The sequence below is a fragment of the Lissotriton vulgaris genome, chromosome 3_1 (genome assembly GCF_964263255.1).
Source record: "Lissotriton vulgaris chromosome 3_1, aLisVul1.2, whole genome shotgun sequence".
Lineage (NCBI taxonomy): Eukaryota > Metazoa > Chordata > Amphibia > Caudata > Salamandridae > Lissotriton > Lissotriton vulgaris.
In genome coordinates this window covers 1,669,105,821-1,669,118,619 of record NC_141689.1, presented here as the reverse complement: position 1 = coordinate 1,669,118,619, position 12,799 = coordinate 1,669,105,821, and the positions used below count along the sequence as shown (strand labels likewise).

The window sequence follows — 12,799 nt, the reverse complement described above, 5'->3', positions numbered from 1 at the left end:
TACCTGAAATGATCAAAACCCATATGCCTTGAAAATAGGGAAATACCAACTAACAAGATCAGGGCTTTTGATATAAAACTTGATAGCCAGATTTTGCTTTGCAATTAGAAGTGTGCCACTCTATGTGCATCCAAAGCTTCCCCTTGATGCAGGTAAATCAAAATATGGTCTGCCAAAGTGCGATAACTTGGCAAACAGGTGATTGACAAAGGAATCAGAAAAGAAGTGCAACAAAAATCTCCACTTACTGTGCATTCAATCTGTGGTATGTGGACACCCCTGGTGTGTACACTAAAGGATAATGAAGGTGCTAGATAAATAGCTATTGACAGAAATGATGGCTTAAGGAGATTGATACAACTAATTTGACCAATAAAGACACAGCAGTGATATTCCTAGCATAGGAAAGACCAACCATAGGAAGGACCAATAAACCCAATCAAAGTTTTCTGCATCTACACATATGAGAGCAATGGGGTGCTGATTGATTTGGTAAGATTTGTTTCTAACATAGCTTCTAGCACGGAATTAAATCTGTGATGGCACAAATACACAAGGTGGCTAAAAAGGAGGTGGCTAAAAAGTTAGAAGACTTTGGCATCCCAACAAGATAGCGTTAAAGGTATAGAGGATAGGAAGCACATCTATACCCAGGATCTGAGTTGGGGGACAACACAGAGAAGGTAATCTACTGATTAGCAAATAGAAACCTAGTGACAAGATTCATGCCAAAGATCTGTCGGCAAGCAGGGGAGGAGTTGTATGTTGCAGGAGACATATCTGAGGATTTGCACGCTACTACGAGTCACTCTACCAATCAGAGTTGTTCTGTTTAAAGACAGAATCCCATAGTCACAGACTTGGTGTTGCTCACACTTTCCCCAGATGAGAAGGCAGATTTAGACTTTCAGTTTACAGAAGAAAAAGTGAATTTGTCAATACATGATATATCAACAGGTTTCCTAGTGAATTCATTTATAAAATGTCTGCTACCCTCACTCTACCTCTAATCACAATGTTTGAAGATGCGTTCCGTTAGAGGGTACTGCCCCCTGACCTTTGTTGGGCCACAGTGGTGGTCATCCCAAACCCGACAAACCTTTAGCAAAATGTACCTCTTCAGGTTGATCTCATTGATTAATACTGAAACCAAATTGGTGACTAAAGCCCTTGTAAACAGATTGGTGAAGCAGAAAGATCTCTGGTACATAAAGATCAAAACATCTTTATGGCAGCCAAAGGAAACAGGCACAGTATTGGTAGACTTAAAACAGTACTAGCATACATGGAAAAAGTGCCTTGGGACAGCTGAAATTTGAAGAGGCTTTTGACTCGGTCAAATGTTCCTTTCTACATGATATCCTGGAAAAGATTAACTTTGGACCATATTTTAGAAATTGCATAGAACTGCTCTACTGCTTGAGGTGTACACGGTTATGAGTGAATAGTGTCATGTCCAGGGAATTTCCAATAAAGAGGGGCACTCATCAAGGATGTTCTCTCTCTCTTCTTTGTACCCTCAACATTGAACCTCTGACTACATGGATAAAGAGGGGCACACAAATCTAGGGTCTTCAGTAGGAGGGCAAAATGGAAATTTGCATCTTCCCCTATGTATATGATGTCTATATATGTTAGACACCCTGAGTGGCTATCCAAATGGTTAATCCAAACCCTTGATGTTTATGGGAATGCATCTGAGCTCTGCATGACCTGGGGGAAATCAGCTGTTATCCTATTGGTGGGGAACTTCGCCACTATTACCCTCAGGAACTACCACTTACAAATGTAAACAGGGATCCTTTAAGTCCTTAGACATGTATATTTCCAGAGAACCGGAGATAAGTTGGAACAAGAACATTGTGCCCATAGAACACAAGATCTGGGGGCACAAGATACTCTAGAGCACACTACCTTTAAACTTGAAGCTGCACAAGGCTCTTTTTAAGATGGATTGCCTTGCCACAGATGTGTACATCCTTCCGAATTACCGTTGTAGGATTGCTCTTAATTGGTTTGCGGAATCTTCTATCACCTTATAAATATAAATGTGTTTGTATTTATATAGCAATGTGGACTAGCTAGTTTAGGGGGGAGGTTTTTAAATGACTCAGGTACGTCAGACAATAATAGATAAGGAAAAAAGCACTGTTTTCCTTATAAAGCCCTCACCCACTGACCTAGTCGGTGGCATGCTTCATCATCGGGCCCACCACAGTGGCACCGAATGTGCCCCGGGTGTGCTACAACGCCAGGTGACTGCGGAGCTGGTATATTGCTGAGTGTGCAGTGAAGGGGTGAGATAAGTGAAGTTTAAAATGCTATACAGGAGGTCCCAGCACCCGAGGGTTAACAATATTTAATAAACTGGGCCTCTGTTAGCAGGTTAAAAAGGCAAGAGGACGTTAAAGGAGTGTTATGATGACCTCCGGCGTCCAGTGTGGTCTACATGTTTCAGCCAGTGCCTTTTAATTCTAAGCTGGCTTTCCCCAGGACCAAAGAGAAACGTGATAAGGTGCAAAATTATAATAAACTTAACTTAAGTGTGTGTCTTATTTTGACTATGTGTTGCGCACGCTAAGGCGCTATAACTGTTAGAGGGGGATTCCCTCAAGCTTTTCTAAACAGAACACATAGGACAAAGACAAGACGTACAGGGTAGAGTCATATTAGGGTGGCATGAATTAAAACCACTGTTTGCCGACTTATAAGGTGGTGTGCGACAGGGTCGGATTGGGATCACAATTCGGCCCGGGCACTGACGAAAAAAGCGGCCCACATTCAAGAGGCGTGGCCCATATTTAAGGCTCGTGGCCCACATTCAAGGGGCGTGCCCTTTCATGAAACACTATTTGCACAGACAAGGAATGAAAGTGGAAGGATACTGTTCTTGCACAGGACACAGGGCAAAGGTGCCAATGGCCTACATGCTGAGCAACTAAAAAAAATAGCAAGGCCCCTTTCTGTCACAAAATTATTCCAGCCCTCCAGCACAGGAGCACCTGAAAAGCAGCAAAGCCCTTGCTATTACTAACCTTCTTAGCCCTCCCCAGACCTTCAGCTCAGGAGCACATGAACAGAGGTAAGGCCCCTGCAATTAGTAAATTAATCAGCCCTCCAGGCCTCGAGAAAATGTCCTGGCAGGGGAGCACAAAACACAGCTTTCTGGGTCATCCTAGGTAGCCAGGTAGCCAGGGGGGGGGGGGCTGAGGTGAAGCTGGTGCATGGGAAGTGCCTTCCCAGTGTGTTCTGGCAGTTTGAGTGTTTACCATTTACTGTAGTATTACCCTTGTACCTGTGTATGGTACCCTTTTGTAACTTGCACACGTCACTTTTCTCTGGTATCACACTGCATGCTACCTCTCACTTTCGTTTGCTTTAGATACTTGCACAAGTGCCACCATTGCCTATGTAACGTTTGTTCTTGTGCTGGAGTGTCTGCCATTTATTGCAGTATTATACCTCTACTTGTACTTTGTATGCTTTTGTAACCTGCACACATATCACTTTTTCCTCCTGTAATGTACCGATTGCTACCTCATGTATTTTGGTTGCTCACTATTGTCACTTTTGATTCATGTAACTTAACGTTTGCTTTTGTAATTTGTCCACTTGTAATTTTTCTCCTCATGTATTATTGCTGTTCCTTGTGTGAAGTGCTCTGACACCTTCGGGTAAAGTCTACGCTATATAAAATACCATAAATAAATAAATAAAAATAAAAAAATTCCAAACATCACCTGGCCCCCACAGCAAGACCCATTCTTCCTCGTCCACTATGCCCTGAATGTGAAGGGCTGTGGGCGAGGTGCTAAGACTAACACCGTTTCTGGGCTGCATGGGCGCCAGGGTGCCGAGGTGCAAATGGCTCAAAGGCATGAGAAACACCTGGCCCCCAGGGAGGCCGATTATTGCAAACAATCACCCCTGCCCAGCCTCAGCTTGATTGCTTGGCAGGGCAGGGGTGAAGGAGAGGCCACAGCTGACAATCGCTGTTCGGCTGCACAGCGAGGCTGCTTTCATTTTCTCTGTCTGTCTCGTGCCCTCCGTGGGCCGTTTTTTTCCCTCCCCTTTCCTAGTCCACTCTCTGTGGACTGGGACACGGGAGAAAAAAACGGCCCACAGTGGGCACTGAGGCACCGGCCCTTCGGCCCATTCCCGAATGCCCGCCTTGCCAATCCGCCCCTGGTGTGCGACCTATATGCGGCTAGAGTGAGCTCATGGAGACTCCATGGAGCTGGTGAGGGTATAATGAACCGTTAGTGAGGGGTGGTGGGCCAAAAAACGAAATCACAAGGTGAGGTACAGGAAAGTATAGATACTAGGTCCTCACTCTGTTATTTCTCAGTAAAAAGCCTCATGGGTCGCCTGGCAGAGAAAGAGACCCTGTGGAGATAAATGAGATACACAAGGCTATCTAACCTGTAGGGAGGAAAGAGTAGTTGCTTACCCCATTTTGCAGGACAGGGGGTTTGTTTTTACTCATGAGTAGTTCGGTCTGGTTCCTCCTTGGACCTATTCGTCCTTCCGCGGCGCCCGATATAAGGTGAGTGGGTCGCCTTGCTTGTAATTTATACTATTCTCTTAATCTGATTCACCTGTTCGGGATAGAAAGAGAGGGAGGGATGCGCGCTAACCGCCGTATCATGGTGGTCCTGTTTGCGCAAGTGCGGGAAAGTAGTGCGCGTCATAGCGCATGCGCGGAGCTGCGTTGTTATCGTGGAGCTGCGTTGTTATCGCGCATGCGCGATAACAACGCAGCTCCGCGCATGCGCTATGACGCGCACTACTTTCCCGCACTTGCGCAAACTGGACCACCATGATACGGCGGTTAGCGCGCATCCCTCCCTCTCTTTCTATCCCGAACAGGTGAATCAGATTAAGAGAATAGTATAAATTACAAGCAAGGCGACCCACTCACCTTATATCGGGCGCCGCGGAAGGACGAATAGGTCCAAGGAGGAACCAGACCGAACTACTCGTGAGTAAAAACAAACCTCCTGTCCTGCAAAATGGGGTAAGCAACTACTTTTTCCTCCCTTCAGGTTAGATAGCCTTGTGTATCTCATTTATCTCCACAGGGTCTCTTTCTCTGCCAGGCGACCCATGAGGCTTTTTACTGAGAAATAACAGAGTGAGGACCTAGTATCTATACTTTCCTGTACCTCACCTTGTGATTTCGTTTTTTAGCCCACCACCCCTCACTAACGGTTCATTATACCCTCACCAGCTCCATGGAGTCTCCATGAGCTCACTCTAGCCGCATATAGGTCGCACACCACCTTATAAGTCGGCAAACAGTGGTTTTAATTCATGCCACCCTAATATGACTCTACCCTGTACGTCTTGTCTTTGTCCTATGTGTTCTGTATAGAAAAGCTTGAGGGAATCCCCCTCTAACAGTTATAGCGCCTTAGCGTGCGCAACACATAGTCAAAATAAGACACACACTTAAGTTAAGTTTATTATAATTTTGCACCTTATCACATTTCTCTTTGGTCCTGAGGAAAGCCAGCTTAGAATTAAAAGGCACTGGCTGAAACATGTAGACCACACTGAACGCCGGAGGTCATCATAACACTCCTTTAACGTCCTCTTGCCTTTTTAACCTGCTAACAGAGGCCCAGTTTATTAAATATTGTTAACCCTCGGGTGCTGGGACCTCCTGTATAGCATTTTAAACTTCACTTATCTCACCCCTTCACTGCACACTCAGCAATATACCAGCTCCGCAGTCACCTGGCGTTGTAGCACACCCGGGGCACATTCGGTGCCACTGTGGCGGGCCCGATGATGAAGCATGCCACCGACTAGGTCGGTGGGTGAGGGCTTTATAAGGAAAACAGTGCTTTTTTCCTTATCTATTATTGTCTGACGTACCTGAGTCATTTAAAAACCTCCCCCCTAAACTAGCTAGTCCACATTGATTTATATATATAACATTGGGGATACGGGCTAGCTTACCTAGTCCTCTCTCTCTCTTTGATCTGTATAATGTATTTATATAGCGACTTCTACCCAGAGGTCTCATAGCGCTGTATTTGTACCGCTGTGTCCACTCCTGGGCACCCCCAAGGTGAAGCCAGGCATTCCAGCGCTGCAGAGATTAAGCAAGCTATTGCCCAGAGTCACACCCATGATTAGACTAGGCACCAAGGCAAGAATTATCAGGTCTGGGGAGATTGAGTCCAAGAGCCGCCGAGGTGGGAATTGAACCCTGGTCCTGGGCCAGAGCTCTGCATCAGGGTCTGCCGCTCTAACCATTGAGCCATGCTTCTCCACCTTGTGTTGGAGCCATGTAACAGGTATGTAGCCCAGTGGGAGCGGAGGCATATGTGAGTGGCGTAACAAAACCTCAGAGGGCCCCCTCGCAAGGTAAGTTGGGAGGGCCCCCATTACCCATTCTCTAACTGCATTGCTGCTTCTGAGTGTTTTATATGTTTGCAGCTGGCCAGCCAAAGGGGGGCCCTTTGAGGTGAACGGTGTGGGGGGAGCTGCGGGTGCTTCCAATGTGCCCCTGGCATATGTGTACTATTTGTGTCGTACTGAAGCTGCAACCAGCTAGCCACTGTTTCTACTATGGTACAAAACGTTGGGGCTTATTTCCCGATATTAAAAGTGACGCACCGGCTGCGCGAGGGGCTTGGAAATAAGCCCCTTTGTCTTTATTACATCGAGTGTTTCTTCCATTCGCACAGTTTTCTAAGGGGCACTGAATTGACCAACAAGTACATGGGAATCAGTGAAAAAAGTGGCATTGCTTCAATTCAGCATAATTGTGCCTTTTTGGTGTCATTTCCCACACACTTTAGTCCTCTTGCTTGACTCCTTGTTCCTCAAACAGCCCCCAACCACCCCTCCCCACCGCAGATGGAGTTTCAGATATTTTGACACGAATTCAAAGCAACTCTGCTGGCAGTGAACTGAACCACTTTGCTGCCAAACCACGGGGATGCAAAATACTCTTCTATAAGACAACGCTGTTCATTTTTCATCAAACCTGCTTCAGTTCCCTCCTTCAACAAGGTTACGCCTCCTTCGCGTCATTTCACTGAAACCACAGGGGTTATGTCCTCAAATGGGGGAGTGTGCCAGCTTTGTGTGGGAGCCAAACCTTTTCTGAGGGGACTGTGAGAGCAAAGGAGGTGACAGGGTCCAGCTGGAAGGCAGTGGTGCGCCCCCACCCTCCAACAAACATTTTAGAAAGCAGAGCTAAACAATGCATCTATCCATAGTTCATAAACATGGACGTTGCGGGTACTATTTGCTAAATAGATGTGAAGCTAGATATTAACCTTTGCTTGCCGATTCGTAACCTGGTAACTGTCATATCAATGCTCACTTTCTTTAACTGTTTGGCGAATTTTAAGAGTGTTACATGGAGCAAAGGCAAGAGTTGAGCAATCACAAGTGTATGTATTTATATTTTAAATGTATTATCAATTAATGTAAAATATTACACCAACAAACATCGGTTACTTGCAGCACGCAAAAAAGTTTAACAAACTCTGCCATTCATTGAAAAGAAACAAACACAGACAACAGACTCCAGGAAATTAACTTTTCCCTAGGTGTAGCCTATGCTCCAGAGTGGCTGACTCTGGATCATGGGCTCACGGTTCAATCCCCAGCACCGAAGGCAGCTTAGCTGAGCATCGTGTGACTCTGGGTAATAGGTCACCTAATCTCCCCAACAGCCCCCACTGTCTAGATACCCTTGGGGGTGATAAGTTTGCGCTTTACAAATGTGGAATGTACTTATTTATATATTTGTTTCTTTTCAAAGTTCCGAAATAGACAGCTCATGCGCCAAAGGAAACATTGTTGCAGTTTTGTTGTTTTTATATACAAATCTGGATTTTGCACTACCCTGATTATCAGTGCTTATTTCAGGCACATTTTTCGCTGGCTGAAACTTGATGAGCAGTATATTTTGTTTCTTCTTTGGTTGGTTTGCTTCATCAAGGAGACTTGCTTTCTGTCAAAAGAAAGGTGCCTTCCTAGGATACAATAATATTATACACACCCATAGGAACTGATGGTGGCAAAGTGAAAGCAGGGCACAGATTCGCTGACACTTTGCACTGGATTTGACTTAACTCCTTGACCGCGGCGTGAATTCCGCCGCAGTGCAGGATTTCTAATCAGTGGGCGGGGCTACATGGGCCAACGGACGTGTGCAGCACCAGCGAGGTAGTGCTTGAGACGGCCATTGGCCGACGCAAGCACGGAACTGGTTAATTTTGTAATGCAAATCTAGCACAAAGTGTTGTGGTTGTATTTAATTTCCAAGGCAGAGTCTAATTTGCATTGTAAAGTTGATCAAATGAACGCACAGTAGGGCTATGCGCTACCTCGAATCTAGGGGTCGTTCCATGGGTGGTACAAGGGCATTCACATGCAACTAACTATGGGTTCTGATGAGAATTCCTATCACCTAATATTGGTAGACAAGGATTTGAGCCAAAAATGTGTACTTTCTCGAACCAGGCCTAACGGTGAAGTAAGTTTTTAAATTCTCCATATTTTTCCAACTTTGCATGCGTGCTGCACTGTACAGGACACATACAAATTGGGGAAAGTATTCAAGCTTCGTGTTTGTACTAGAAGGGACTACTTCCAGTACACAACCTATGCGCTAAAGAAAGTAGACCCTTAGCACTCCGGTGCTGTGCCATCTGAGAGAGTTTCTGCCATGGCCCTTGCTCAAGCCATGATGGTGATCGCTCTCCTGAGATGAAATGGTCTTGAGATCTAGTGCTGTGATGCACGGTACATTGAGTGATGAAGAAGAAAATCTATTTTCATCAAAGGCATTAGGCTTAGATTGCAAATATTCCCTTCTGAAGGAAGAGCCCAAAGAACAGAAGGCCTTGGAGAACATGCCCACATTTGTATAAAGAAATGTGTTCATTGGTAGTGCCCTTTGGGGACAGTTCGCCCCAGTCAGAGCACTAGATATGCTTGAGAGAATAGGATAGGACAAAATAGAGTACAATCAAAATTAAGAAGGGTAACTTGGTGCAGAAATGACCCATGGATTCTGGGAGATTCAATGGAGGAGATTAACCTAGCCAGCTGATGATGACTCTAGAAGTTCGGAGGAACCACAGCTGTCCAGCTGCACCAGGTTAGACCTGGCACCACCAATTAAATAGTTTATGAAACTAGACATCATATGGCGGTAGTCCACTATCAGTACTTTGGTGTTTTAGGACTGAGGACGTCCTTGGATCATCTGGAGTATGAAGATTCTGACAGTATGGCAGAATTATGTAAAAGTATTGTTCAAGATTGTTCAAATAAACATCTTATTTTAGTGAGACCTCACAGTGAATGCTCTTTTAATGCTGTCACTATACACTTTGCCAAAGTCACACTGACAAGTCTGCGGCACTGCAGGTTCTTCAGTTGTAGGGCCTCATAGTGTTGCTTTCTAACACAGTAATAGAGACAAGAAAAAGTTCTCATGGGTTTGCCTGGGTGCCTTTAGAAACAAAGAACAGTTAGAAAGTAATGACGTAATCAGATAGGATTACCTTAGTCTGGCAGTCCAGGTTGGCTCCACTCTTTGACAAAATCTCTGCAACATTCACTCTGTCCTCCTGGGCAGCTAGGTGCAAGGATGTCAGTCCAGTCTGAAAATTAATGCAAACACAGGGTACAAATGAGAGCACCTGTAGTGTTATCCTCCTTCTACAATATGTATTGATACAGAAATTCACCCAAAGTCCAGATGTACATGTTAACAAATAGAGACCACAAACACATATGCCAGTCCTTTGCCTCTTTAGAGGGTGATGTAGAAATAAAATTCAGGCCCAGGAAAATTCTCACAATTCTGATCCTGCAGTTTCGTTTCATTGCTATTTCAAGGCCGCCTCTGTGAGCCTGACAGTAGAACTGCTTCAACGGCTGCTCGCTTTCTGAGGGCCCGGGCAGTAGCTGCATCTTCTTCTAGAGTCTCACATTTGTACAGAATACAGTTATGGCTTCTGCTACTGATTTCCTTAATATCATGAGATGTCAGCTGCATCTTTACACGTATGATGGGAACACCAATACCAGAATGCTAAGGTGTTATAATGAATAGGATATATATATTTTTTACTGAGTTTTATATAGAGCTAACTTAACCCGCATCGGGTATCACAGCACTTTACATAGCGCCAGTTGCATTATATGAGGAGGACACATTCATTTTTGTTAGGCACGGGAGATTAAGTGACTTGCCCAGAATCACAGGATGTTCAGCGTCATTGCTGAGACTCGAACCCAGTTCCCCAGATTCGAGGTCAACCGCCCTAGCCGTTAGGCCAAATTCTCTCCATATTTAAAGTGGCACATTCTCCTTCCTCCAATGGCAGCAACACCCCACATTGTAGATAAAACAACTGGCGAGAACAACATTTGTTACAAAAGCATAATCTTGCAAGGGCAGTTAATGAGCACAGCAGAATGAGAAGGAGGTCGCAGGCACCCTATGTCAACTCTCAACTACTAAATCGTAAACCACAACTTTGTTATGTTATCATGGTTTGTGTATAGGTGATTGTAATCATGCACTGCAAAAACTTCCCTAAAACTGCACAGATAATACACTACAAAATAATAATGTACAGTTGCTAGAACCACAGCAAAAATGTGTTTACTGAGTCCACCTGCAAGCAATTCTGAATCAAGAACTATATCCGGCAAGCAGCAGCAAACATTTGGGCCAACTTAGAACAATGCAATAGAAATCCAAGAAATTAATACATGAATTCATAAACACATAAACAGTGGTAGGGCGCTGCCAGCCTATGCTTGCCTCCCTCCACTTGATCTGTGCATAGGGTAGTTTAGCAGTCGATGCTGCCGCTGTACTAGACACTTGCTCAATTGATCTCAGTAGGACATTTTCCAACAATAACATCAATACTTTCCGATGTCTAATGGCTCTCTGGGCATGTGTACAAGCAAGTGGTGGAGCGTGTTGTTAGCCTCCTTGGCTCATTGGTCGTTTGCTGTTTTCATGTGTGCAAAACAACGCAGCACACATGAAAAACAGCAAAAACGAGGGGAAATGAAACATTTCTCCTCGCTGCACCAGAGTAAAACCAAGTTTTCCCTGGTCTTAATTCGGGCACTGCCTCCTATTTATGCCTCCCTTGTAAATAGGAGACAGCGTCAGTATCAATGGGTATTGGGGTGGAATGCCCTCAGCCAAAACCAATTGCCCTCCCCTTTAATGCTAAGCATTGCGTTAAAGGGGGCCTTTTTTACAAGGCAGCATTAAGCCACTTGGCTTAAACCTGCCTTGTGAATAAGGTGAAACCCCTATCGCCACAGGAACGTCCTTAAAAGTGAGGTTCCAATGCCGATAGGGGCTTGTGCATATACCCTTCTGTTTTTCAAGAGTTCAGAGCAGGTGTAAAGTCTGTGATATTCGTTCCAGGAAGTCAAGATGGAAAAATTGTGATCCAACATTTTTTTAACTTCTGAATATAGTGTGGCGGTTTAGAAACGCTAAGGTATCTTGTAACAACACATGCCGTGTTGGGAAGATCATAAAGCACCTACACATGATTTCAATCATGGTTTCTAAAGGATGTGGAAACACAGGGCTATTTTCTAAAGACATACATGTAAAAAATAAAAATCTAAAGAGTTACCTTGGTTCCCACATGGATGTTGGCTTCTTTATCCAGAAGTAGGTCTACCATATCCGCGTGACCTTCCTGGGAGGCGAGGTGAAGCGGAGTCACTCCCTGCTTGGTTAAAATGTTGGTTTCGGCTCCATAGTGCAGGAGTGTGTTGGCGATCTGCATCTGGTTCTTCTTGGCAGCAATGTGCAGAGGGGTGTAACCATTCTAAAATCAAGCAAGCAACAGCTTACATAAAATCATTTGTGTGATATTGATTATTAGGACATTCACTTGACAATGATAAAGGTCTCAGTGTATCCTCAAAATCTCTAGAGGACGTGGCCATTTTTCTCACACTAGCCAGAACATGTTGTCTTGATGCTAATTTATTAGGTGCTGAGTTATGAATTTTGGTTTTCAAGATTTCCCCAAGTCACAAATCTGTGCCATATCATGAATTACTGCGCTGGCACAGGGCAGAGCTGTATGTCAATTTTTAAGATAATTGTCTAAAAAGCATCCGCTTAACTCTGAAAAATGCCTGATCAGCAGACGGCACAGCTAAATATCAGACTGCAGTGGGTGTTTGGCCCCTGTTTCTAAGTTTGCCTGTAGCCCATGCTCAAACTCAGAGCATTTCCAGATTGTGTATGCACTTCATACTTTACAATGTCTTAAAAACAAGTGGAAAGCCCTGCCGTGAGTCAGCGCACATGGTCATGATACAGTCCCAGGCGGTCTTGAACCAATCGTTTATTCACCTGTGGAATGGGAGCTATCAGATGTGAAGTCTTTCAGTCAGGCACCTTAAATTGGACTATTTATTTGATAACATGTTTATGGAAAACTCAAGCATTATATTTAACTAAACACAAATTGTTTCTGTTTAATAAGGGGTATTTTTTTAGTTAGGAAAACTGTGAATGCTTTTTCATTCATTTCCTGTTGCAGAACGTATCTTTTCTGGTGACATTTACTAAAGCTTCCAATACAAGTTTGGTCTCAGTGCATATTTCCGACAATTAGTTTATGCACTGATGTTGGTCCTGAAGTCTTGGACACAGATGCTGAGCTATTTCAAAAGTCATAATAATTGGATAGTTAGTCGTGTATGGACTAGATTTTAGAGATATAGAGGACGAGGCCACTGACATACTACTAAACATGTTTAC

General features: G+C 44.3%; 1 protein-coding gene across 1 annotated transcript in view; it reads right to left on the bottom strand.

The window, feature by feature from the left end:
* ANK2 (ankyrin 2) overlaps window positions 1-12,799 on the bottom strand; it is an 874,236-nt gene that overhangs the window by 414,346 nt on the left and 447,091 nt on the right. Inside the window, exons 18-19 of the mRNA XM_086962136.1 lie at window positions 11,655-11,852; window positions 9,540-9,638 (exon numbers count right to left, since the gene is read on the bottom strand). Of these exons, the coding sequence (XP_086818262.1) occupies window positions 9,540-9,638; window positions 11,655-11,852 (297 nt within the window). The remainder of the gene's footprint in view (window positions 1-9,539; window positions 9,639-11,654; window positions 11,853-12,799) is intronic.